This window comes from Pelophylax lessonae, assembly GCF_965119305.1.
Source record: "Pelophylax lessonae genome assembly, chromosome: 7".
NCBI lineage: Eukaryota > Metazoa > Chordata > Amphibia > Anura > Ranidae > Pelophylax > Pelophylax lessonae.
The window spans coordinates 268,876,380-268,900,684 of record NC_138774.1 but is presented as its reverse complement, the minus strand read 5'-3'; the positions used below and the strand labels follow the sequence as shown (position 1 = coordinate 268,900,684).

The window sequence follows — 24,305 nt, the reverse complement described above, 5'->3', positions numbered from 1 at the left end:
CTGCTGATATGGACTCTGGCCCATGTGATTATGGATAATTTAGGCCTGTTCCTTTTTTATTAATCCTTTTTATAGGTCTGACTCCTGGGGATTGCAGCCACTATATGAGTGCTGTTGTGGTCCAGGTACCTTTTTTATGGTCTTTGCCTGGCCAATAAGAGGCTATATCTAAACACTGCTAATCGTTGATCCAGCTGTAGTTAGAAATGCAGTCAGGCATGAGCTGGTGTTTCAGTGCATGTAAAAAAGGGTCTACATGTTAGAGCAATTGGGGGGGGGGGGGAGTGCTTAAGCAAAGTAGAGATGATGCAATTTTCTTGTTGCAGGAAAGAATCATTTGATAAACTTCAATGGACAAGCTGCAGAAAAGCATGTGGTGCATTTTGCCGCAATTTGCGTTTTTAAATCTGCTCAAATTTTCGAGGGAAAAAAAAAAGCTTAGTCCCGGTTCACACTTGTGCGATGCGGGAAGGCTGCGAATTTGCAGCCTGTTCCCTCATTGCAAACGCACATCTGTCAGTTCACACTGCCATATGCGATACGCAGGGGGTGTCAATTAAATGTTAACGACACCCCCCAGTTTGATCGCATATCGCAGTGCGATCTGACAGTTCGCACAGGATTGCATCGCACAAGTGTGAACCACTGTGCGATCCGATCCTGATGCGGCTGGAAAAAAGGGTCATGTGCGTCTTTTGTGCGGGTGCAGTGCGAATTTCAGCCATACAAAGTGTATGGCTGAATTCGCATCCGCACATCCGATCGCATGTAATGAAGGAGCAGTGCGATCCGAATTACATCGATCGCCGCACTCGCAAGAGTGTGAACCGGCCCTTAAACTCACGTTAAAAAAAAAAAAAACGTAGAAAGCACAGCAAAAAGCACTAGAGAAACGCCTAAAAGAAACATGCACAGGTGTAAATTGAGCCTATTTGTATTTTGCTGGCAGGAAGCCTTCCTTGCCAGCAGTACACAATTGCTGCTGGTGGCTAGAGTCACTGGCAGTAATCGTGTGCAAAAAATCCACCAGGCTGGTTGTCAATTGTAGGAACAAGCCTGCCCCTAGATTGCTCAAATCTCAGCTGGTTCCGCAGGGACTGGCTAAAATTTGATCCATCTATGGCCAGCTAAAAGCAGAGTTCCACCCATATATGGAAGCTCCGCTTTACTGTGAGCCCCCCATTTGGCACTTTTTCGGGGTGGGGGGGAGTGGATACCTGTCAAAGAACAGGTACCCACTCCTACTTCTGGGTAAGGGTGCTGCGATGACTCGTGTCATTTGCACCCCCGCTGTCTTCTGGGAGACACACACAGAGGTCTCAGACAGTGGGGCCATTTAGAAAGTGAACCGTGGCACGCGCAGTAGGAAACAGGCTTTGAAGCCGCAAGGCTTCACTTTCTGTTTCCCTTAGTAAGGATGCTGGAGACAATGGACGGGTCGGCTTTGGGTGCCTACGTCGTGGGCTCCATGGACGGGTCCTTATATTAAAAGTCAGCAGCTAAAGTATTTGTAGCTGCTGACTTTAATTTTTATTTTTTTTTCCTCAAGGCTGGAACTCTGTTTAAGGGCCAGTTCACATTTGTGCGATGCGGGAACGCTGCGAATATGCAGCGTGTTCCCACATCGCATCTGCACTCCTGGCAGTTCACACTGCCGTATGCGATACGCAGGGGGTGTCAATTAAAAGTTAACGACAACCCAAGTTGAGATCGCATATCGCAGTGTGATCTGCAAGTTTGCACATAATCGGATCGCACTAGTGTGAACCACCATGCGATCCGTTCTGCTGTGGATAAAAGGATCATGTACGGGTTTAGTGCGGATGCGGTGAAAATTCAGCCATACAAACTGGCTGAAATTTGCACCGCACAGAGATCACATGTTGTTTAGGGCAGCGCGCTCCGAATTACATGCAATCTCCGTGATCGCACTAATGTGAACCGGCCCTTAAGCATGATTTGGGGATGATGGATAATGTTATTGGTGTTAACCACTTTCATGTATAAGAAGAGCTTGCTCTCCGTTTCCAATTTGTGTGTACATGGTATGAGAGCATTGACAAGGATGGAATTCACAGCAGTTTCCTATAATGTGTCGGTACAAATATTGTCTGTACTCTATGAAGCGGCCTTTTTTCAATCTGCTAGCAGAATAAAATTTGAAAATATGAAATAAAAAAGAAAAAATAGCTTTGCTGTGTTTTTTTTTTTGTTAGTAATGCACTTAGATGGCACAATGATGGTCATGACTAAAGCCAGATGCATGTAGCGAGATTCGGCTTGTTCAGCAGAGACCAGCCACATTTGGATCCATGTATGGGCAACCTGGTTGTACACACCTAGCCTATTCATCCCCCCCCCCCCTCATAATTATCAGTGTTACTGGCTGTAGCCAGTAACACTGATCATTGTAATCTGCTGGTGGAGAAGGCTCCCTGCCGGCAGAATACAATGGCTCAGTAGTAACTATTCCTCTATCCAAATGTGTGGATGGGAAAATCTGTTAATTTTTTTCATTCAATCCCCTATTTACTGTATAATTTGACATTTATAGTAAAACCTGCTATTGATTACAAATGTCAAACGCTTTGCTTACCCATTTCCTAAGTGTTTATGATGAGTTTTGGAAAGTTTTCTATAGGAACACTGATTGTTTGTTTCTTAGATCGTGATTTCATTCTTCTGGTTTGTGGCAGCAGTTTAATTGGAAAACATTGACTAGCTAACTGTATGGTAGACATGAGGGGAGCGAAATATGCAGATCACATAATACCGATCTCCTAATGAACTGAAGAACATTTTACCAGTATAGTTTCATGTAGCGTGACTTTTAGTGACTCCCTGTGGGAAAGACAAGGCCACAACCAGACAGTTTACAGACCTATAACTATTGTGTGTGGGTTGTTTGTTTTTTTTCTCTCGCCAGACTAAACAAGCCTATTTCTGTTCTCCTTTGGCTCAAATGGGGTTTTCCTCAACAATGTCAAAGCTCCATCCTCCAAGGCCATCAGTTTCTTCACTTGTGGATTGACGTGTGTGTTCAAGTGTTGGAAGATTAATTTAACACTTGGAAATATTGAAGGTTTAGCGTGGACCCTGATGTAAGGTTTATTTCATTAGAGAAAGCTCATTAAATCCAAAGATAGTCAGTCAGCTTATTGGAAGCCATCCAGGAATGCTCATTAAAGGTTTGGTAATTTGCACACTGGGGCAAAGGAAGCATGACTGTCCATAGCAGCTAATCTGACAAGCATTGTCTTAGCGCGTTAATACATCATATGTCTTATTTCTTTATACTTCCTAGAAGAGGCTTGTTGATCCTCTGTAAAAGTGATTGTAAACGATCCCCTTGTAAAACAACCATATCAGTTTAAGGCCCCTTTTTTAGATGGGGTGGATCCATTTGGATGGACTTTGCATACTCCGTCTATCCCCGCTGAGCAGGCGGATGACAGGTCCATCTCCACTCACTGTGCAGAGACGGACCTGTCGGTCCCCTCTCATCTATGCGGAGATTGAGTGAAAACGGACTGCCTGTCTGTCATCCGATCCAATCCACTGGGCACCATCTGTCTGTTTTCAGCATATCTTGTCCGATCGGGTGCCAGGCATTCAATGTAGAAGGTAACGGAGAGAGTGGGTTGAGTGAAATGTATAGATTGGAAGTAGTAGTGAGTGTTAGCACCGGGGGGGGGGGGGGAGAGGTCGGCTACGCAAATAAAAACAAGGTATAGATTGGGTAGGGCAGAGGCTTGAGGGTGTAAAGTGACCATTGGAGATTGGTCTCGTTGTCTGTCATTTGTATGGATGTATTGGAAAGAGGGAGGGTAGGAGGAGGAAAGGCTTCACCCATTATTAGGTGGGGTTCATGTCCTTGGAGAGATGTCTGCAGAATGTGGGAATTTAGTCAGGAAAGTGTCTTTGGACTTTTTTTTACAGCTGCTGTTTTTGGGGTCTGGCATTTTTTTTAATTTTTCTACAGCCATTAAACTCCCCAGTATGTTATCCTATGTGTCTGTGCACACACAGGCTGTTATCAGCGGTCCGTATGTCTGTTTTTCCTCCCGTCCGTTTGTGGATGAAAAACAGACTTTATTTATTTCAGGTACTTGTATAGCGCCGTCAATTTTACGCAGCGCTTTACATATACATTGCACATTCACATCAGTCCATGCCCTCAAGGAGCTTACAATCTAAGGTTCCTAACTCGCATACATACACAGTAGGGACAATTTTTTTTATTTTTTTTGTTTTTTTTTTATACAGGATCCAATTAAGCTACCCGCATGTCTTTGGAGTGTGGGAGGAAACCGGAGTACCCAGAGGAAACCCACGCAGGCACAGGGAGAACATGTAGTGTCATGGTTGGGATTTTAACCAGCGACCCTCTTGCTGCTAGGTGAAAGTGCTAACCACTACACCACTGTGCCACCCTAACATAATGTATGTCTATGGGATTGCGGGCGTTAGCGGATGACTATCCACTGACATCCGTTTTGCGTCCATTCCGTTTTTTGAGACGGAAGAGAACCCTATTTTTCTTCCATTTAAAACAAAAAAAAAACGGATGTCAGCGGTGTCATCCGCTAACGACCGCAATCCCATAGACATACATTATGTCCGTTTTTTTCATCTGCAAACGGATGGATGAAAAACAGACATACGGAACGGCCCCTACAAAAGTGTCATCCGTGTCCGTTTAAAAAAAAAGTCACTGAGCGGAGCAAAAAAGTAGCTGACCGTGTGAAAGGACCCCAATTCTGATAAAAGCTTAAAAATGAGGAAAAACACGCCTATTTTGCGTTTATCAATGTTATTGAGCCATAAGATTTTGTGGGAGTCACATTTTGCTATATAAAATCAAAAAAGCTACAACTGAAAAACGCTACTGCAAAAAAAGCTGAAAAACTCCTTCCACAGCTTTCTACTGGCGTTTTGATAATGTCCAGTGTGCCTGAGGCCTAATAGTATCTAATGTGGGAGCATATAAAGAGGTTATAGTACGTCTATCGCTCATAGCAATCATATTCTAGCGGTCATTTATCTAGTCCAGGTTGAAGGTGATCTAGTTGCTATGAAGCCCTTATAAATTGGCAGAGATCTCTTTGAATCCATTTCATGCAGCCTTTGTGGCGTCGCACGGTCTTGCATTGCCAGCATCATTCTCCAGTTCCCATAAGGTTATATCTGTTATAACTTTGCCCTCATTACTTATACAGGAGTGCTGATTTATGCAAACTAACCGGGAAGGTTTCAGCTTTTAATGCAGTGAAGTAGTCTGGTTGCCATTAGATTGTGCTTCCTTTTCTACCTGAGCAATGTGATAGTGAGCAGTTTACCGGCTTTCAGGGCCTCAATGAATGGATTGTTTGTAGAGTGACAGATGCTGGATAAATATTGGCTGACACATCAGCTGTGATGGTTAGGAATATGCACTTCTTGTTTGTTGCATGCAAAGTAAACATTGCTATATCAGGGCTTTAAGCATTCCATTATCTCTCAGGAAAAATGTCTTACGTCAAAGCGATTGAGTTTGTTGCTTTACTGGAAATTCAATCGCCAAGAAGGCCATTTCCCCTGGAGCCTAGCAGTGTAGAATGTGTGTGACTCGTGTGTGAAGTAATGTTAATTCTATTATTTAGTGAAAGGACGCTATTACCAGCATGACAAGAGGATGCCCCAAGGCCACTCCTATTCCAGGAATACCTAAAAGAACGTGGAGAGGTCTCTGTTCATTACCAGAGGAAATGCTAATTATTTACCCCCCCCCCCCATTCCCACTCTGCTGACGCACAGGAGTCTCTGTACATGCAGGTATCTGTAGCCAAAGAGTTCGAAGGGAGAGTTGTGTGTAACCCTAGTGATAATCTTCGCAATCTTTCAATGCACAAGGGCCGTTCCATGGCTTGATTGTGTGATCGTCCTTTATATAGGACCCCTTATGCCATAACTTCCTCTATATGTAGTTGGCAAAGGTTATTATACATTGGTTCTCCTTGTGTCCCGTTCTCCCACCCTTCAAATCAGATCACAACAAGGACATTTGTGGTCGTTTTATTTTTTGCTCAGTGCTCTGCATGTATACCGGTCGGCAGAGCTGTGTAAATATCACACCTGGATGGACAAATAAAAATCTTTTGGTGGGTAAAACTGCTCCCTTCATTGTTTTTTGGATTTAGTCATGCCCAGAGTTTATTTATTTCAGGTACTTGTATAGTGCTGTCAATTTACGCAGCGCTTTACATATACATTGTACATTCACATCAGTCCCTGCCCTCAAGGAGCTTACAATCTAAGGTAGTTAAGCTTTAAAGTATAACTAAAGGCAACTTTTTTATATATATATATATATATATATATATAAAACAAACCTATCCACCATACTTACCTGCTCTGTGCAATGCTTTTTCACAGTCCAGTCCTCTTCTAGGGTCCCCCGCTGGTGATCCAGGCCCTGCGTCCTTTATTGGGTGCTTGCTCCCGAGCCCCGCTGCCGCATCCATTGACAGCTGGACTCTGCCCTACCCCCGCTTCTGTGTCACAGCATTTGACAGCAGTGGAAGCCAATGGCCCCACTGCTGTCAATCTGTCCAGTAAGGAGAGACAGCGACGGGGGCCGTTGCACTTGTGTACATTGCTGGATTGAATTGGGCTCAGGTAAGAAAAGGGGGGGGGGGGGAATGTTTTTTTCACCCAAAGACCCCTTTCAAATGGGCTTTCCGATCTGGTCTGCCTGTCAAGTTTTTTTTTTTTTTTGTTTTTTTTTTTGTTTTTTTCAGGCGGACCTGATCGGATGCTCCATGCAGCCCTATGGGGCAGCGGATGTCAACGGAGACATCTCTGCTGACACTCGCTGCTATCCGATCCTGTCCGTGAAATCCAGATGGATGGAAACCCTATTTTCCAATCCGTCTGGAGGATCGCATCGAATGAGAACGGACAGGCGGTCTGTTGTCATCCGATCTCTCTTAGAGGAGAGCGGGGATCTGACAGGTCTGTCTCTGCAAAGTAAGGCGGAGACGGACATGTCACCCGCCTGCCCAGCGGGGATCGGCGGATCAATCTCCCGCTGAGCAAAACGGATCCTGACGGACGCACCGCCCGTGTGAAAGGGGCCTTATGCATTAAAGTGAAAAAACCTTAAGCCTTAACAACCAATTTTTTTTTTTTTCTGTCCAATCGCTTCTGCTCCTGAACATGCTGCGATCTGGGTTTTTTTTTCTGCCTCTAAACATAGGCTAACATGAAGGGGTATTTAGAGTCAGGAAAAAAAAAACACACCCCTAAAAGCAGCATTGTGCATGAGACCTTAAGCTGTTAAACTTTTTGCACCTACTATGCTGCTTTATACCATCAATCTGGTGATTTAAATGTAATGGAGTGAATGCCACCGGCATGTTGATCTCTGAGTGAAAACATTACTGTTTGCCATCTAATCTTAATACTGTAGGTGTCACAAGAAACTCCATGGGTTGTGCTTATGTGCAACACTAATTACCTGGTTTGTGATTACCTGCTGAGGACATCCTGCTCCCACCTGTTGGGTTTGTGTTTACCGTGATGGAAGATACTTTATTATGTGCACACAAATGGGCTGTTAACCAAATCAAGTAACAGTCACTATCTGACCATGTTGTGTGCGTGCTGTCTTACTAGAATATAGTAGAAAAGAAAAATGTTTTAAACTGCATCACTAGCCAGAGCATTATTTTTTAAAGTTTACGCAACCCCTAAAAATGAACTTATTTAAATCTACCACTGAAAGTATTGTTATATGTTCAGTAAGTGCAAAAAATATCTGGTTGATTATAAAGCAGGCCATACATTATGCAATTTCCTTTCCTTCCACCTTGGAAAGAAGGAAAGAAAATAGCTCACTTCCCCCGTCAACACAGTCAGTGTTGTGGGGAAATCCCTCCCACAGTGCTATTGTATTCTGCTGGGGAGCCTTCCCTGCTGGCAGAACACAATTACTGTTCCCGGCTTTTAGCATGTGGCGCTAATTCAGAGAAACCCTACAGGTTGGTTGTACACAAGTCGATTGATGGATCTTATATGGGACTTGTGTACAACCAAGGTACCTGTACATGGATGGAAATTCATCAGGTCCTTGTTGAACCGGCTGAATTTTTATCCATGTATGGTTAGCTTAACACTCTGTAACTGGTTTTAGAAGCAAAGCCTACTTTTGTGAAACATCTGGCTGTCCCTCCTTCGCATCTTCAATTGAATGGTTCAAGCACTGGCACCCAACAGTGACTGTAGTGCATGCACTGTTTGCCGGAAAACTTTCCAAAAAAGATCTCGTGACAAGCACACCATGCCCTGAAGATGTTTTATCCCATAAGAGTTAAGAAATGGCTTAATTATTGATTTTTATATTGGCTCTCACCACGAGGAGGATCCACTATAAGATTTCGGTTATTATAAACACTTTTGGAGTCCCTTTCATCTTGGGGTCACTGTCCTTGCCTTCTGTTCTCTTACTATGGTGCTGTATATGAACACGAGATCAGTGTCTCGTTTACAGAAGATAAGCCTTATTAATGTGCTTTGTACTTCCATCATTTTTTAATCCATTTAAGATCTTTACACACAATGATCTATTTCCTCATCACAGGACGCTCTTGCTACCCTTGTTCACCTTTCCTTTCACAACCATCTGTTGAGCAGTTTGTTCTTTGGGTTAGTGGTCAATTTGCAGTAGATGGAACATTCTGGATTCAATTGTCATTTTATCAATGCTTTATTTGTAAAGCAAAGATCTTTGTTATGCAGAAAACTTTCTTTCAGAACTGTATTGCTGTGTAAGGCAGGCCATGCATGAGGCAATTTTCTTTCCTTTAACCACAGTTTGAAAGAGAAAACTGCTTGATTTGGGAATCCATCCTACGGTGTTGTGGTCTGTTGATGGTGAGCTTTCCCCATCAGCCGAATACAATGACCACCACTGCTGCTGCTGGTTATAGCCGCCAGCAGTGATCATATGGAGGGAAAAAAAAACCCAATCAGCTGTTTGTACTGAAGTCAATCGATGGATTGAATTCAGTACAACCAGCCTGCCCATAGACCTATTTAAATTCAGCCAGTTCCTGCTGAACTGGCCGAATTTCAGTAAAGCCTCGTACACACGCAACGATTGTTGGCCGACCGATCGGCCGTCTTTTGTCCAGTGTTGTTGTGTTGGTTGAAATGTGCCTAGACTACACACACATTTTTCTCGGCCAACAACAACCAACTTCAGAAGTGATGTCATGTGCTGGTTTACTTTCCGTGTGTTTTTTCTTCTCTGATCATGCCCAGTCTTGCTCATCTGGCTTTTGTTGGCCGAAATCTGTACTGACTGACGAAAAATCGGCCGTTGTGTTGACGGCCAAAAAATTTTATAGCATGCACACCAGATTTTTTCAGATGAAAAGTCTGTTGTCGGAATCATCATACTAACAAGCCGACAATCGGCCGATCGGACATTGGCCGAAAATTCACGGCCAACAATCGTTGCATGTGTACGAGGCTTAAGTCTTTGGCGAGCTTAATTGATGAAGCAGAATTCCATCACGGTCTGGCCTTGAAAGGGCTCCAGGAAGATCTTTCAAGCATTGTCAGCCAAACATTGTATGTAGGTACTTGATTACCTTGTGATATTCTTAACTAACTGATTGTTTTGGAATGCACAGTACATAAATATGCGTGCTCAGACATGCATCGGTCATTTTAGGAGATGACTGACTGGAAGTCTAATTTTATTTGCCCATCTTTTCCCTAAAGCTGAATTCCCACATTTCCTAAATAAGGGGTGTATGGCAAGTGTATTTATTTTTTATGGTCTAGCAAGGAGCTGCAGCAGGCAGCCCATAAGTAAATGGAAACGCAGCAGCTCTACAAATAGCTGCAACAGGCAAGGATGGGTGCATGGCCCCTGACAGACTTTGGGCTGAGTCCATCATGTCTCCATTCAGATGTATAGGCTGCTGCATGCAGCTCTGCCAGTCGATCAAAATAATGCCTAGAATGTACTATCGTGTGTGTGTTTTTTTTTTTTTTCCCCTCGTTCGTTTCGCCTACTGAGGAGCTCACTGTACTAAGTTTACTGTACTAACTATCTTAGCTGATCTATTGTGGTCTGACAGGGGACTGAGCACACTGATCAGATGCCGATTCACTAATGGCATGGCCCTTTGACAAAAGCTGGACAAGTTGCCGTACACACTGCCGAATGCCATCCGGTTTCTATTGAAAAAGTTTGAAAAAAAAATTTGTTTTTTGTTTATGCTATACAATTTTGTAAATAAGTTTTCCTGCACTGATGGGGTGGCACTAGTGGGCTGCCCTGCTGGGCAATGATGGGCACTGGTGAGCGGCAATGATGGGCACTGGTGGGCGGCACTGATAGATGGCAATGATGGGCACTGGTGGCCAGCACTGATGGGGAGGGCACTGGGGAGCCCTGATTGCCATCCCCGGTGGGCATCTCTGGGGTCATGGGTGGGTATCCCTGGTGGTTCTAGTGGCTTGCTCTCAACGCCACCCCCCCCCCCCCCACCCGTCAGGAGAGACGCAGATCGGCTCTCATTTACTCGTGCCTGTACTGAGGAAAGCCGATCAACGGCTCTTCCTGTGTACTATGTGACCAGCCGTCATGGTAAAGAGCCTACGTCAAGAGCACCCTCTGCACTTTAACCAGTTACAAACCGCCTGCCGCAGTAATACTGCAGCAGGCAGCCCCTCCTGCGCGAACCGACATAGGTATACGACGGTGATGCGCCTAGTGCTGGAAGGCGAGTGTGCCGATGCACAGGGCCCGGTGGCCGCGATTGCCGCTGGGCACCCGTGATCGCTCCCCGCTGAGAGAATGGCAGCTATTGTAAACCAAAAATATGTAGCAGAATAAATTGGCCTAAAAAAATGAAAATTTTGATATTTAAAATTTTTTTGGTGAGGAATGTTGTATAGCAGAATGTTAAAGCAGTTGTAAACCTAAAAAAAAAAAACCCTGCAAGACAAAGGCATAATGAGCTAGTATGCATCGCATACTAGCTCATTATGAATTACCTTAGAACGAAGCCCCGACACGGACCCCCGGACACCACTGTGGGAGCTGACATGATCCCTCGGCGTCTCTTCCGGGTTCGGCGGCTCCGGCACTGTGATTGGCCGTAGCCGCGATGACGTCCGAGAGTCATTTTCCGGCAAGCTCCCGGCATGGAAAGCTGAAGGTCCGCCGGACCTTCAGAGCGCATGCGCCGCTCACGTGAGAGGCTGCATGTACTGCAAATATCTCCTAAACCGTGCCGGTTTAGGAGATATTTGTACCTACAGGTAAGCCTTATTATAGGCTTACCTGTAGTTAAAGTGGAAATACTACCGCTTTAAAAATATTATTTTTTCAGAATTGTCGCTTTTTTTTCTTTATAGCGCAAAAAATAAAAATTGCATAGGTGATCAAATACCCCCAAAAGAAAGCTCCTATTTATGGGGAAAAGACATCCATTTTATTTTGGTACAGTGTCGCACGACCGTGCAATTTTCCGTTTGAAGTAATGCAGTGCCGAATCGCAAAAAAAAAAAGGCCTGGTCATTAAGGGGGCAAATCCTTCCGGTCCAGAACTGGTTAAGGTGGTAAACCTTTCATAAACGGGCCCCCCAAAACTTTACCTGAGCCCCAAGCTCATTTCAACATGGTGCCCGAGAGCGTCATCACTGCTCGCCCTCGTGTCTTTTCATACGACGTGGAGGCAGCAGTGGAAGCCATTGGCTCTTGCTACTGTCCATCAAATCGTTTGAGGGTGAGGGTTGGCTACACTGTAGTATGTCAATAGAGGCAAGCAGCCTGGCTCGGGATCAAACCAGAGGAGAAACCGGGGGAGGGGGGGGGGGGAGAGAGAATCTTCCAATGGACACACTTGTCCCTGGAAAAACCATATAGGAGGGGACTGGTCTGTGTTTGGAGAGATTTCATCCTGTTTCCTGTCATTTGCCGGGCAGGAAGTGAAGAAAAATCTTTTCAATGGGACACAATTTCCAAAAAAAAATTAAACCTAAAAGGTTGCACACTAGATTTTGCTTTAACCAGTCTTTTTGTAATAAAAAGGAAAAATGCGTAGATTTATTGCATTCATCAAGAGAACTTTAGCCTTGGCTGCATCCTCTACCTTTTTCAGAGACTGATGGTAACTGAATTCTTTGAATGTCACTGCGACTTGGCAAGGTTCCGATCTCTTGAGCTCATTATATTAGAGCTTCCTGAAAGGGAAACACTGGGCCTCATTTATACAAGTGTAGGAAAAGAGTAGAGGAGTTGTCCGTGTTATCCAATTAGATTTCAGATTTTAGACCGCTGCTTGCTAGGGGCCTTCACATTGTTTAATGCTAGATATCACATCTTATTTCTAATAAGGATTTAAGATGAGGGTATTTTGTAAAAACTATCTTTCTTTTTAGAGGAGAAATTATTCCTATGGGCAATTTTTTTTACGTTGGATAACATGAGTGACTGCATATATTTGGAGACCTTGTCGCTGCCTAAAATTGTAGATAAAAGCACAAAGTGCTTTAAATGCTTACTTGCATTGTCCTTTACTATAAATCATTTGTATTGATTTGCAATTGACCCCTGAAATTGCTAGGAAATATAATTACTACCTCAGGAAATCAGTTACATTACACAGCCCTATCACCCCTTGCACATCATAGTCCTATACTCTTCTGGGAGTGTCTAATTACGGTCTTTGCTGGTCCAACTCCCCTGATCTTCCCTCACCTCCCTATGTAACCTTTTATGTAGTTTCTGGGGAGGAACAATGGGAGATCCAGTCAGTAAAATTTTCTTCTGGCAGACGTCTGAATCTTACGTTTGCACTATAATCATAGCCTGCCTTTTACGTCACAGCCACCTCTTTACATCACGTGTCTTCAGTGCCCATTCACGTCACTGTGCCCCTTTTCAGTTCAAGCCTTTGCTGCACAGCAGAGGCACTTATCAGCCTGGGTTATGCTCTCCTAAAGCCTCGTACACACGCAACGATTATCGGCCAACCGATCGTCCATCTTTTGTCCAGAGTTGTTTTGTTGGTTGGAATGTGCCTAGACTGCACACGAATTTTACCGCCCGACAAAATTCTACTTCAGAAGTGATGTCATGTGTTGGTTTGCTTTTTGTGTTTTTTCTTCTCTGAGCATGCCCAGTCTTACTCATCAGATTTTTTCCCTGTCGAAATCTGTACGACTGCACGAAAATCGGCCGTGTATAAAACAAAAGTTTTATAGCCTGCGCACCAGATTTTTTTCGGCCAAAAATTCTGAGTCGGTTGCCGGAAGCATCATACTAACAATCCGAAAATCGGCAGATCGGTCGTCGGACGAAAATTCCCTGCCGTTTTTTGACGCGTGTGTACGGGCCTTAAGTCTCCCATCTGCCTGCCGTTGTCATCCTCACAGCAGGGCAGAGGGTGGGAGATGCTGCAGATGAGGGCGGGAGATGCCCAGCTTACTATGTTAATGTGTGATTGCCCACTGGTTTGTTAAAACTGCTGCTCTCCATCCCGATCTGCAGCACCTCCCACCTCCCTGCCCTGCTGGGAGGATGACATTGGCAGCTGGACAGGAGACTCGGGAGAGCACATGCAGCTGCTAAGTGGCGATTGTGGCTTGGACAGGACTGTCACTTAGTCTTCACGGTTATCCCTGCTGCAGGGTGACCTCTTCTGAGGCTGGGGAACATATCCAAGATGGTAGCACCCCGCTACAGTCTCAGGGTTTTTGGATGGCCATATAATGAAGGGGGTTCATCTTTTACAGGAAAAAAAAAACGTAAAGGTGAACTAATGCTGTACACCCGCTACACCACGTCCTCCATCCCAGTCACTGCTGTACTTAACCTCAGGGTTGCTGAGCTGTGGGCACCCTAGCAGAGCTGGTCCAACAGATTTGAAATTCCTTGCTCTCTTCAATGCAGCGCTTCTAGAATGGGCCAGATCGATTCCCTGTAATGACCTTAACCAATCAGAATCTATCTAATGTATCCTGGAAGAGCAGAGGATTTCAAATCCCCGAATTGCTGGGCTGGCTGCGGGGGTAGTGAACAGCTCAGCAACCCTGGGGCTAAGTACAGCAGGGACTGGGTGGGGTGGCGGGGAGAGGGTGTATGGCGTTCACCTTTTACTGAAAAAGTATAAAGATTAGGGATGCACCGAATGTTCGGCAACCGAACATTATTCGGCCGAAAATGGCAAAAGAAGCACTTTCGGTGTTCGGCCGAATAAGTAAAAAGGCCGAATAAATTTGTGCCGAACAATAGGGCTGAACGATAGTCGATATGATATCGACTATCGTTCTGTGGCCGTAGGCGATATGAATATCGCCGAGGTCACGATATTTACATAGGCAGGGGGAAGGGACTCGGAGGAGGACTCACAGACTTCCGTGTTAGGCAGGGGAAGCCGGGACACTTCAGCGGTGAGCATACATACATTACTCACTCGTGCACTGCAGCCCACCCCACACATTCAGTGAGTCTTACTCTCCTCCCTAGTTTTTTCAATGGCACATTCAGGGAGCCAATCACGCCGTGATTAGCTGCACAGCGAACCAATCACGCGTGCCTGCACACCTGATTGGTTCCGCTGTGCCGCTACTCACGGCGTGATTGGCTTCCTGAATGTGCCATTGAAAAAACTAGGGAGGAGAATAAGACTCACTGAATGTGTGGGGCGGGCTGCAGTGCACGAGTGAGTAATGTATGTATGCGGCTGTGCTCCTTTCCAGGCTCCTACTAGTCCACCTCCAGCCTCCTACTACCACCACTATGAGAGACTGTCTGTCACTGTATAATCTGATCGAGTCCACACTGACACTGACTGACTGACTGTCACTGAGTAATTGATGTTACCACATTAACCCTGACCTGCCCAGTGCCCTGTATCTGCAATTAAAATTTACAAGGCTGCCTGCATGCTTCCTGATTTCCATTCCCAGCATCCTTCCCAATCCCTACAGTGTCACTAACATTAACCCTATGGTACAAGGCTGCAGTGTGCACTGAATCCCATTCCCTACAGTAACATTTAGGGAGAGAGAGAGACATGAGAAGACGAGAGAGAGAGACACGAGAGGACAAGAGGACAGAAAATTGGCAAAATAAATGGAAAAAATGCGAAACACCGCGTTCGGTATTCGGCCTTCGGCCAAGAATTTCATTTAGGTGCATCCCTAATAAGGATGAACTAACACTTTTTTTTTTCTGTTAAAATGTGTGTGTGTGTATGTGTGTGTATATATGTGTGTATATATATATATATATATATATATATATATATATATATATATATATATATATATATATATATATATATATATATATATATATATATATATATATATATATATACACACGCACGCACATATTTTTGTTACATGGATGGGGTTTGCAATGTTTTATTATTGTAAGAACATAATTATGGTGTCCGTCAGGCATGTATCTCCGCTGACAAGGAAGTGAAGCGCTCACATAGTTACAGCTAATAGCGGCCGCTCCCCCCGCCCGGTGTCAGGTCAGTTCTGTTCTGTTCTCATTCACACATAGTTGACAGGCTTACAGGGATGCACAGGGATGGATCACATAGTAATATCTATAGCGGCCGCTCGCCCCGCCCCCCCCCCGCCCGGTGTTAGGTCAGTTCTGTTCTCATTCACACATAGTTGACACTGACAGGGATGCACAGGGAAGGATCACATAGTAATATCTATAGCGGCTGCTCGCCCCGCCCTCCCGCCTGGTATGTCCATTCACTAATGCACAGAGTAGTAGGGACGTCATTGAGAGGCGGTGTCCCCGGCCAGAGGAGGGACTTTTGAATGAAGGACACCCGAGGAGGGGTAGCTGAGGCAGTGGGGGGGGGGGGGGAGCTGAGGCAGCTTACCAATGATATTTGTATTATGAAGCATGAGGGGTTAATGTATTGTCACTGCTGGTCACTCATCTATTAGTGACTGACCAGTGGCAGGTAATTAACCCCTTTGTGCTGCATTAGTGCAACCAGTATCAGTGCAACCAGTGTTAATTAACACTGATACTGGTTGCACTAATGCAGCACAAAGGGGTTAATTACCTGCCACTGGTCAGTCACTAATAGATGAGTGACCAGCAGTGGCAATACATTAACCCCCTCATGCTGCATAATACAAATACCATTGGTAATTAAATTAACCTCTTGCCAACCCGTCACAGTACATATACTGTGACAGGGTGGCAGCGACAGGTGTACGCCTGCCTGTTTTTGGTGTATGCCCCTCTTCTATCCATTTTAAATTTTTTTGGGGGGAAAAAGTCATTTTCGGTTTCGGTTTTCGGCCAAGGGCATCCTGCATTTTCGGTTTCGGCCCAAAATTTTCATTTCGGTGCATCCCTACTTTTCATTAATTTATTTAAGAAAAAAAAGCCTAAAGAAAGTGAATACCACTTGAAGAAAAGCTGTGTCACCTCTGTAGCACAGGCTGCTGTATAGATTTCTCCTCAAGGACCATGAGTGATGCTGGAATTTCCTCCTGGCTTGCTGGATGCTGACTGGTCTGACTCCAGAGCGTGTTAATGTCCGCAGCTGTGATTGGCTAGACCCTGCTGCAGTGTGAATGCAGAGTCAGAGCAGCCGGCTTCAGTATTTTTGGTGTGAACATTTGCAGAGTGAGGGCAAGGCAGACTCCAGGTGTTTCCACTGTATTGCATGATGCTTGCTGTACAGCTACATTGCTGCTCCTAATTCCAGTGTTACATTTCTTTTTTGCTGTCTCATTGAAGCAGCCCTTGTTACAAAGAAGCATCCAGGTGTAAAAGGGTGTGTTTGAGGTTTCTCAATCTTCACATTTCTTTATTGCTAACGGAAGGATGCTGAAATCAGTCTGGGAGTTCTTGGGCACGTATATTCCCTGGATAGCCTGCAAGGGCTCTGACGGTGATAATGTAAATGGTCCCTCTATTACGGAGGGGACAGATGTGAAGGAGCAGAGTGATGCTGATGAGGGTCCGATTGTCCTGATGGTGGTGGCACCCTGGAAGGAGCTGCAGCAGGTAAAGTTTTCTTGTCGGTGAACCATCACAGCATGTCGGTGGGTGTCACTCAGCAGAGGAATATGAAAACTCACAAAACTGAGTGACTTTGAATTGGGGATGGAATTATTGCTGGGTGTGTACCTGCTGCCATATATTGGAAGAGAGCTCAGATTTTTACTTCTGGATCGCTCTAAAAGGCTTCATAGATTTAATTGCAGAAATAAATCTGATATAAAGTGAATATGGCATAAGAGCTGCTATTGCTGACGACCTGCTGTCTTTATTAATAACCCCTCTGTTGGTACCCTTTATATCACTGACCCAGAATGATGCAGATCCAGAATACTGGCTGCATGCTTGTTCTGTCTTTCCCTCAAACTATTTGAAGCAGCCTTTTTCAGAGATTTAGCAATGGCAGGCTACATATGATTCTCATTAGTTTTCCTTGAATTTATTAGCCCTGTGTGTGTCTAGCAGTAAACCTGCCTTATTCACTGAACAGGGGCTGGGCAAACTGAAAGAGCCGGGCAAATGTCTTTTCTAAGCCATGCTTTCTGACACGCATAGAGGTTTAGATTTGTCCCCTATATTTTTGTAATGTACTCCTAATTGCAGCCCATCTTTGAATTGCATTACATACTAACATAAGACTCTACCTGAAGTCAGTTCCTCACATTTCTGTCCTGCTTTTTGTGCTTGTACTATATACATGCAGCATGTGCTTATCGTGCATTGACAATTTTCAGTCATTTTAGCTGCCATGTAAATTTGAGTTGAGCAAGTACACACTATTACTCTGGGTTCACATTGATGCGGCTTTGCGAGCCACATTTTGCGCAGTCATGGCTGCCTATTCATTATAGTGGACTGCCATGCCTCCTGAAATGCAGGGAAAGGTCCCTGCGCTATTTCTGGAATTGCAGCCCGCACGGGAACTGCAAGTGCGGTGTGATTTCCAGCGCGTGCAGTGTACCATTAGGAATCATGGCAACCTCATGCATTCAGTTCGGCTTTGGGGACCGGTGCGAACCTACAGCAGGAATCGCCTGCACAGATGTGAACCTAGCCTGTCTGTAGTTTGTATGCAAGAAACTTGTAGCTGTTCTGAGGAATGATTCCTTCTGAACAAGGTTACATTTTACTTGATTCACGGAGTTCACTGTAGCTAAGCCTAAACTATTCTTACAACTTTTAGAGGTGAATTTCGTGAGTAAGCTGCTACTGAGCTACCAGTGGAGCCCAGTGGCTGTTGCTGATTAGCTCTGGATTTTGAGCTACTGGTGAATGTTTCCTTCCTACATATAGGCAATTACCCCAGATGGGTATTCTTAGTGGGGTAAATTTGCTGTACCATTTAAAAAAAAAAAAAAAAAATCTATGGCATATTAGGATATATATATATATATATATATATATATATATATATATATATATATATATATATATATATATATATATATATATATATATATATATATATATAATTTTTTTTTTTTTTTTTTCAATTCATTTATCTAACTTCACTGCCTGCATGCTTGTTTTTGGTCAGTGACAAAAAGGGTCAGGGTGGTTGTAGGCATTTTCAGAACATGGTGGGCATTTTTGCAGTAAGATAAAGGAGTGTTTTGTAACTCGATTGAACCTTTCTTTGGTCAATGTCAGAATGTACCAGGGAGTATCAGATTGTTGGCCCAGAATCTATGTTCAGCTTTGTACATTCCTGGTAGCAGCATTGATGTAATACGCAGGGGACAAACTCACGTGGACCTCCATGGTTGTGGATCTGATCTCTTATCTATCTAATCTTCATTAGCTTGCATCACAGAGGATTTATCTCTTAATTATTAACCACCTGTGTGTCGCACGACTTTGTCTGTTCCAGCTCTTTTGGAAGGTCCTTGTATTTGGATTACCTGTCTTGTGATGGGTCTGGTTCCAGATTGGATAATGATCCTTACACCCCCCTATTACCTCCAGTTTGTTTATTGCACAGTTGAAACAAACCCCTGGTTTTATACTATTGCAACAGCTGTCCCAAACATGTCACAACCACATATACATAAACTGTTAATAAGCATATTCTGTTTAGATGTGTGGTAGTGCTTGCTGCCCCTCTGAAAAGCAATTTGCGTTGAATCACTTTTGAGAAGCTTCGAACAGGTGGTGAGGTTATGTCACCGCCTGTTTAAACCCTGTAAATGCTGCGCCACAGCCCTAATTACATGAGTGGGTTTGCAGCTGGCTGTGGTGCTGAATGCGACCAAAGCAGGGTGGGGTGACGAGGAACATGTGCAGCGTTGCGGGTGTGGTGAAGAACCCTCCGGTTGCATTTGGCAGTCAGTACTCTGTCCCTCTTTTGCATCATATTATGTTACACCCATATTTAGGGTATAACATGGTGCAAATAGGGGCCCCTACCAGACACCTGCATTCCACTGATTGCGGGTGCAATGCTTTGCAGGCACATATATCTATCTATGCAGTTAATAATCCTTTTCAGAAAACAAAGCGGGAGATGGTCACTGGACATACTATATATGATGTTGGAGACTGGGGCTATTCAGAAGATAATTCTAATTTGGAGATATCACACAAGGCTGCTAGAAATCCTTACTATAATATAACAATGGGGAAACAGATTAGTGTCTGCAGAGGCCCCTAGGGCCATAAAACGGCACCAAAGGGAAGCAGGTTGGGCACCAGGGCTTTACAGCTTTGATCAATGTAACTATGCATATATCATACCTGTAGGATACCACCCAGAAGTTGGGGAAATCACTCCACTCTAGTAAGCTGCTACAATATCTGGTTAGCATGGTTGCTTTTCAGAGATCTGGGATTGGTCAATGTGGAGAGAATTCTCTGAATGGCACGCGTGCGAAGCAGCCAACCTCCTGTGTCCAGCAGAGAAGACGCTTGGCACGGGACCCGGAAGCAAGAGGTTACTGGAGTAGCAGTGCCTACTATATTGACATCTAGCTTCTAGAAAAGACTCCACAGGTATTATATATGCAGGTATGGCTTTTACATTGGTTCAGCTTGGACCAATATAACTATGTAAATAAATGCCTTACCTGAAATTCTTTCAAGTACCGGTAGGTCTAAACTGGATAAAAGATTGTTACTGCTTTCCCTGCTTCCTTTCAATATTATTAGTAAACCTGTTATATCATTGTGAGTTGTACTCCATATTGGCTGCTACTGCAGAGAAATCGCATTTGATAGGGCAGATGATGAAACCAACTGTCTACCTGAATTGACCTTTTAATTGGCTGATAAGTGATTTTAGTAGCCCCAATACCCTGCTTTTTAATTACGCAAGAGTATTTCTTTACTTGCACTGATGTCCTTAGTCTATTTGTGGGGTTACCGAGAATGGCTTCTTAAGCTGATTGTATATACTTGAATTTGCTTAAGCCAATAATGTACTAAATGTGCAATTTGTACTTGCACACCAGTATAAAGCCTAATTGTATGAAGCTGCTGCTTCCTTCAGGGGGATTCCAGCACTGGCAAATTATTCCTCACTGGAATTTTTTTTTTTTGGGGGGGGGGGGGGGGGGGCTTTTGGACTTTAATAATGCTGGGATGCTGGAAAGCCCCCCCCCCCCCCTTCTCCAGTAAGACATAGGCTTTTTCCTATTAAATATTTTTACAATTCAGAATTTCCCCACTTAAAGTATGTCACAAGTCCTTTAAATATTTCTTTTTCTGCATAAAGCTCATTCACTCAAGAGACCCTTATGTAGTCATACTAGTTGGTGTGCCTATGGCGGGCAGATGTTTACAGGTCCTGGCTCTGTTTTACGAACTGTACCATCATACTCGTGCATGTGCACTTGATGCTGTTCTAGGCCCTTATGCTTGTTTCAAGTGCATTTGTATAGTATGGCTATTCTGTGTCGGCATCTAGTCCCACTTGCATGGCTGCTACATGTGCTGCAGGCCATGTCAGATAGTGTCTGCTTTGTAGGTTTTAGGTATGCATGTGATAACTGCATAAAGGAATGGTGTGGAAAATAGTGCCAAACTGCCCTTGCATTCTATATATATATGTTCTCTAACATGATTTTCCCAGATGGCTGCACTAAGATGGGATGGTTACAGAGGACACAGAAGGCAACTGTACTAAATATTTTCTTCTCCTCTGTATTTACACATGAAAAGGAGGGGTATACCGACCATGACTGTATGGTTAGCAGCACATCACAGGACTTGCTGCAGTGGGTAACCGAGGATGAAATCAAGGAAAGACTTGATAACATTAACGCAAATCACCAGGACTGGATGGTTTGCACCCAAGAGTACTCAAGTAACTCAGTAGGGTTATATCTAGACAATTGTTCATGATCTTTGCAGACAGTATATTGACAGGAACTTTACCAGGTGATTGGCGGAAAGCCAATGTAATACCACTATTAAAAAAAGGGCAGAGGCATATTCCAGGAAATTACAGGCCGTCAGTCTGACATCAATTGTATGTAAATTATTGTCAGGGATGATAAGGGACTATATCCAAGAATTGGCGAAGGACAACAGTATAATCAGCATGAGTTTACAAAAGGACATTCTGGCCAAACCAATTAACATTTGACGAGGGGGTGAGCTAGATGGGTGGAGACCTGTGGATGTGGTGTATCTGGATTTTGCTAAGGCATTCGGCACAGTTCCCCACAAACTCCTAATCTACAAAATAAGGTCTGCAGGCATCGACCAAAAGGTTTGTTCTGGATAGAAAGCTGGTTACATTGGCGTGTCCAAAGGGTGGTGATACCACTCCAGACCAGTCTGACTATGAGTTAAGTGGGGTCCCCCAAGGCTCAGTCCTGGGACCAATTTTGCTCCGTTACATGGAGGAAGGGATCAATAACTCAATCTCTTTTTTCGTGGATGACACAAATGTAGGCAGGGCAATAACTTCTCATCAAGATATAGAAATCTTACAGAATGATCTGAACAAAAAAGTGGGCAACTACAGGGCAAATTAGATTTTATGTGGAGAAATGTAAGGTATTGCACTTGGGGGCTAAAAAAAAAATAATGCAAATTATGCTCTGGGGGGGGGGGGGGGCCTCTGGGGAATCCAGGATTGAGAAGGATCTGGGGGTTTTAGTAGAAGATAGACTAAGCAATAGCATGCAATGTCAAGCCAAAGCTGGTAGAATATTAGCATGCATAAGGAAGGAGGTATATTCCAGAAATAAAGCTATAATCCTACCACTTTATAAAATTGTGGTCCGCCCACATCTGGAGTATTCTGTCCAGTTCTGGTCACCAATCCTCAGATGTGTTGGAACTGGAGAAGAGTCCAAAGAAGCGCAACTAAACTAATTGGGGGATTGCAGGGCCTTAACTATGAGGAGCGATTACAAGCGCTTAATTCTCCCTGGAGAAGAGAGGCCTGAGAGGGGACATGATGGCGATTTACAAATACCTCAATGGTGATCCCAGCATAGGGAAAAAACTATTTACACTCAAGGAGTGTAAGAGGACACGTGGCCACACAAAAAGATTAGAGGAGAGATGGTTTACCCTTAAGCTGCATAAGGGGTTCTTCACTGTAAGGGCGGTGAGAATGTGGAACTCTCTTCCACAATTGGTGGTAGCTACACGGAGTATGGCTACTTTTAAAAGACTCTTGGACGTGCATCTCGGATCACAACATTCAGGGTTATGGAAAAAGGCATCACTGAGCTCCTGAACAGACTGAGGTGCAACCTGGCAGTGTCAAATGGACCGAAACATAATGTCCCAGAGGTGTTCCATTGGCTTTATGTCAGATGAGCAGGGGGGGGGGGGCAATTCAATGGGTCATGTCCTTCATCCTCCAGGAACTGGCTGTATACTCACGCCACATGAGGCCAGACATTGTCGTGCACCAGCGTAGGGTCTGACAATGGGTCCCAGGATTTGATCCTGGATACCTGACAGTCAGGGTACCATTGTCCAGCCTGTAGAGGTCTGTGTGTCCCTCCCATGGATGGATATGCCTCTCCAGACCATCACTGACCCAGCAACAAAACTGGTCATGCTGAACAATGCTACCAGGTAGCATAACGTTCTCCAGACTTTCACGTCTGTCACTGCTCTTTTGGTCAGAGAAATTCACCCCAGTGGCCTGCAGGAGATCATTTTGTAGGACTCTGGCAGTGCTCATCCTTTTCCTACTTGTACAAAGGAGCAGATACCGGTCCTGGTGATGGGCTAAGGACCTTCTATGGCCCTGTCCAGTTCTCCTAGAGTACCTGCCTGTCTCCTGGGATCTCCCCCTTGCTCTTGAGACTGTGCTGGGAGACACAGCGAACCTCCTGGCAAGGCACGTATTGACTGCCTGTGCAACCTCTATAGGGTCCAGGTATCGCCTCATGCGACCAGTAGTGACACTGACCCTACTCAAATGCAAAACTAGTGAAAAAGTCAGAAAAGATGAGTAGGGAAAATGTCGGTGGCCTCCACCTGTAAAACCATTTCTGTTTTGGAGGTCGTCTCATTGTTGTCCACCTAGTGCACCTCACATCAAAGTTCACAAGTTCATCATAGTTCACATCAAAGCTGCTGAAACTGATCAACAACCCCCTCTGCTACTTAACTGACCAGATCAATATCCCAGGAGTTAAATTGACTTGATGCTATAATCTGATTAAAAGGTGTTCCTTTAATTTTTTTGAACAGTGTAGAAAACCTAAGGATTACCCTTCAGACAATAGAGGAATGCATGTAACACATTTTAAATGTTTGCATTTAGATGCAATTTAAGGCCTCTTGCACACAATACTCCTGTTTGAGCATCTACTTTTTCCAGACTTTTTTTTTTTTTTTTTTTTTATGTATTTTTGAGCAAATGCATGAAATCTTTCTCACTTCTGTATGTAAATGAGCATTTGCGTGCATTGAGGTGTAAATTACTGACTAAAAATGCAGATTTTTCTATTTTGTTTTTACTGAAGAATGCACAGCGCTTGTTTACATGCCTGTGTGCACAGGCACATTACAATTAAGGGGCTATATATTAGCTCATTAAAAAAAACTGTACTGAGCTTTTTCAAGCTGCGAGATGCTCAATGGGAGTTTTGTGTGCAAGAGGCCTTATAATGAGGAGGTATTTTGTTTCCTCTGAGCAGCCTTTTTATTTATTTAGTACTTTGCCTTTTTTTTTTTTTTTTTTTGTCATTGTACTTATTAGGCCAAGATGATGATTGGTTAGGTTTTTTTTTTGTTTTTTTTTTTTATTGAACTTGTGAGCACAGGCTTTTTATAGCAA

At 44.1% G+C, this 24,305-nt stretch overlaps 1 protein-coding gene across 3 annotated transcripts in view; it reads left to right on the top strand.

Annotated features, from left to right (window-relative positions):
- The window catches only part of SLC25A25 (solute carrier family 25 member 25), a 47,792-nt gene that overhangs the window by 15,005 nt on the left and 8,482 nt on the right, over nucleotides 1-24,305 (top strand). The window contains exon 1 of one of the 3 annotated variants that reach the window (XM_082263457.1): nucleotides 16,864-17,062. The exons of the other annotated variants lie outside the window; for them this stretch is intronic. Coding sequence (XP_082119583.1) covers nucleotides 16,880-17,062 — 183 coding nt within the window. The 5' untranslated portion in view covers nucleotides 16,864-16,879. Of the gene's footprint in view, nucleotides 1-16,863; nucleotides 17,063-24,305 lie in introns of those variants that run through there. 3 annotated transcript variants of the gene reach the window in all.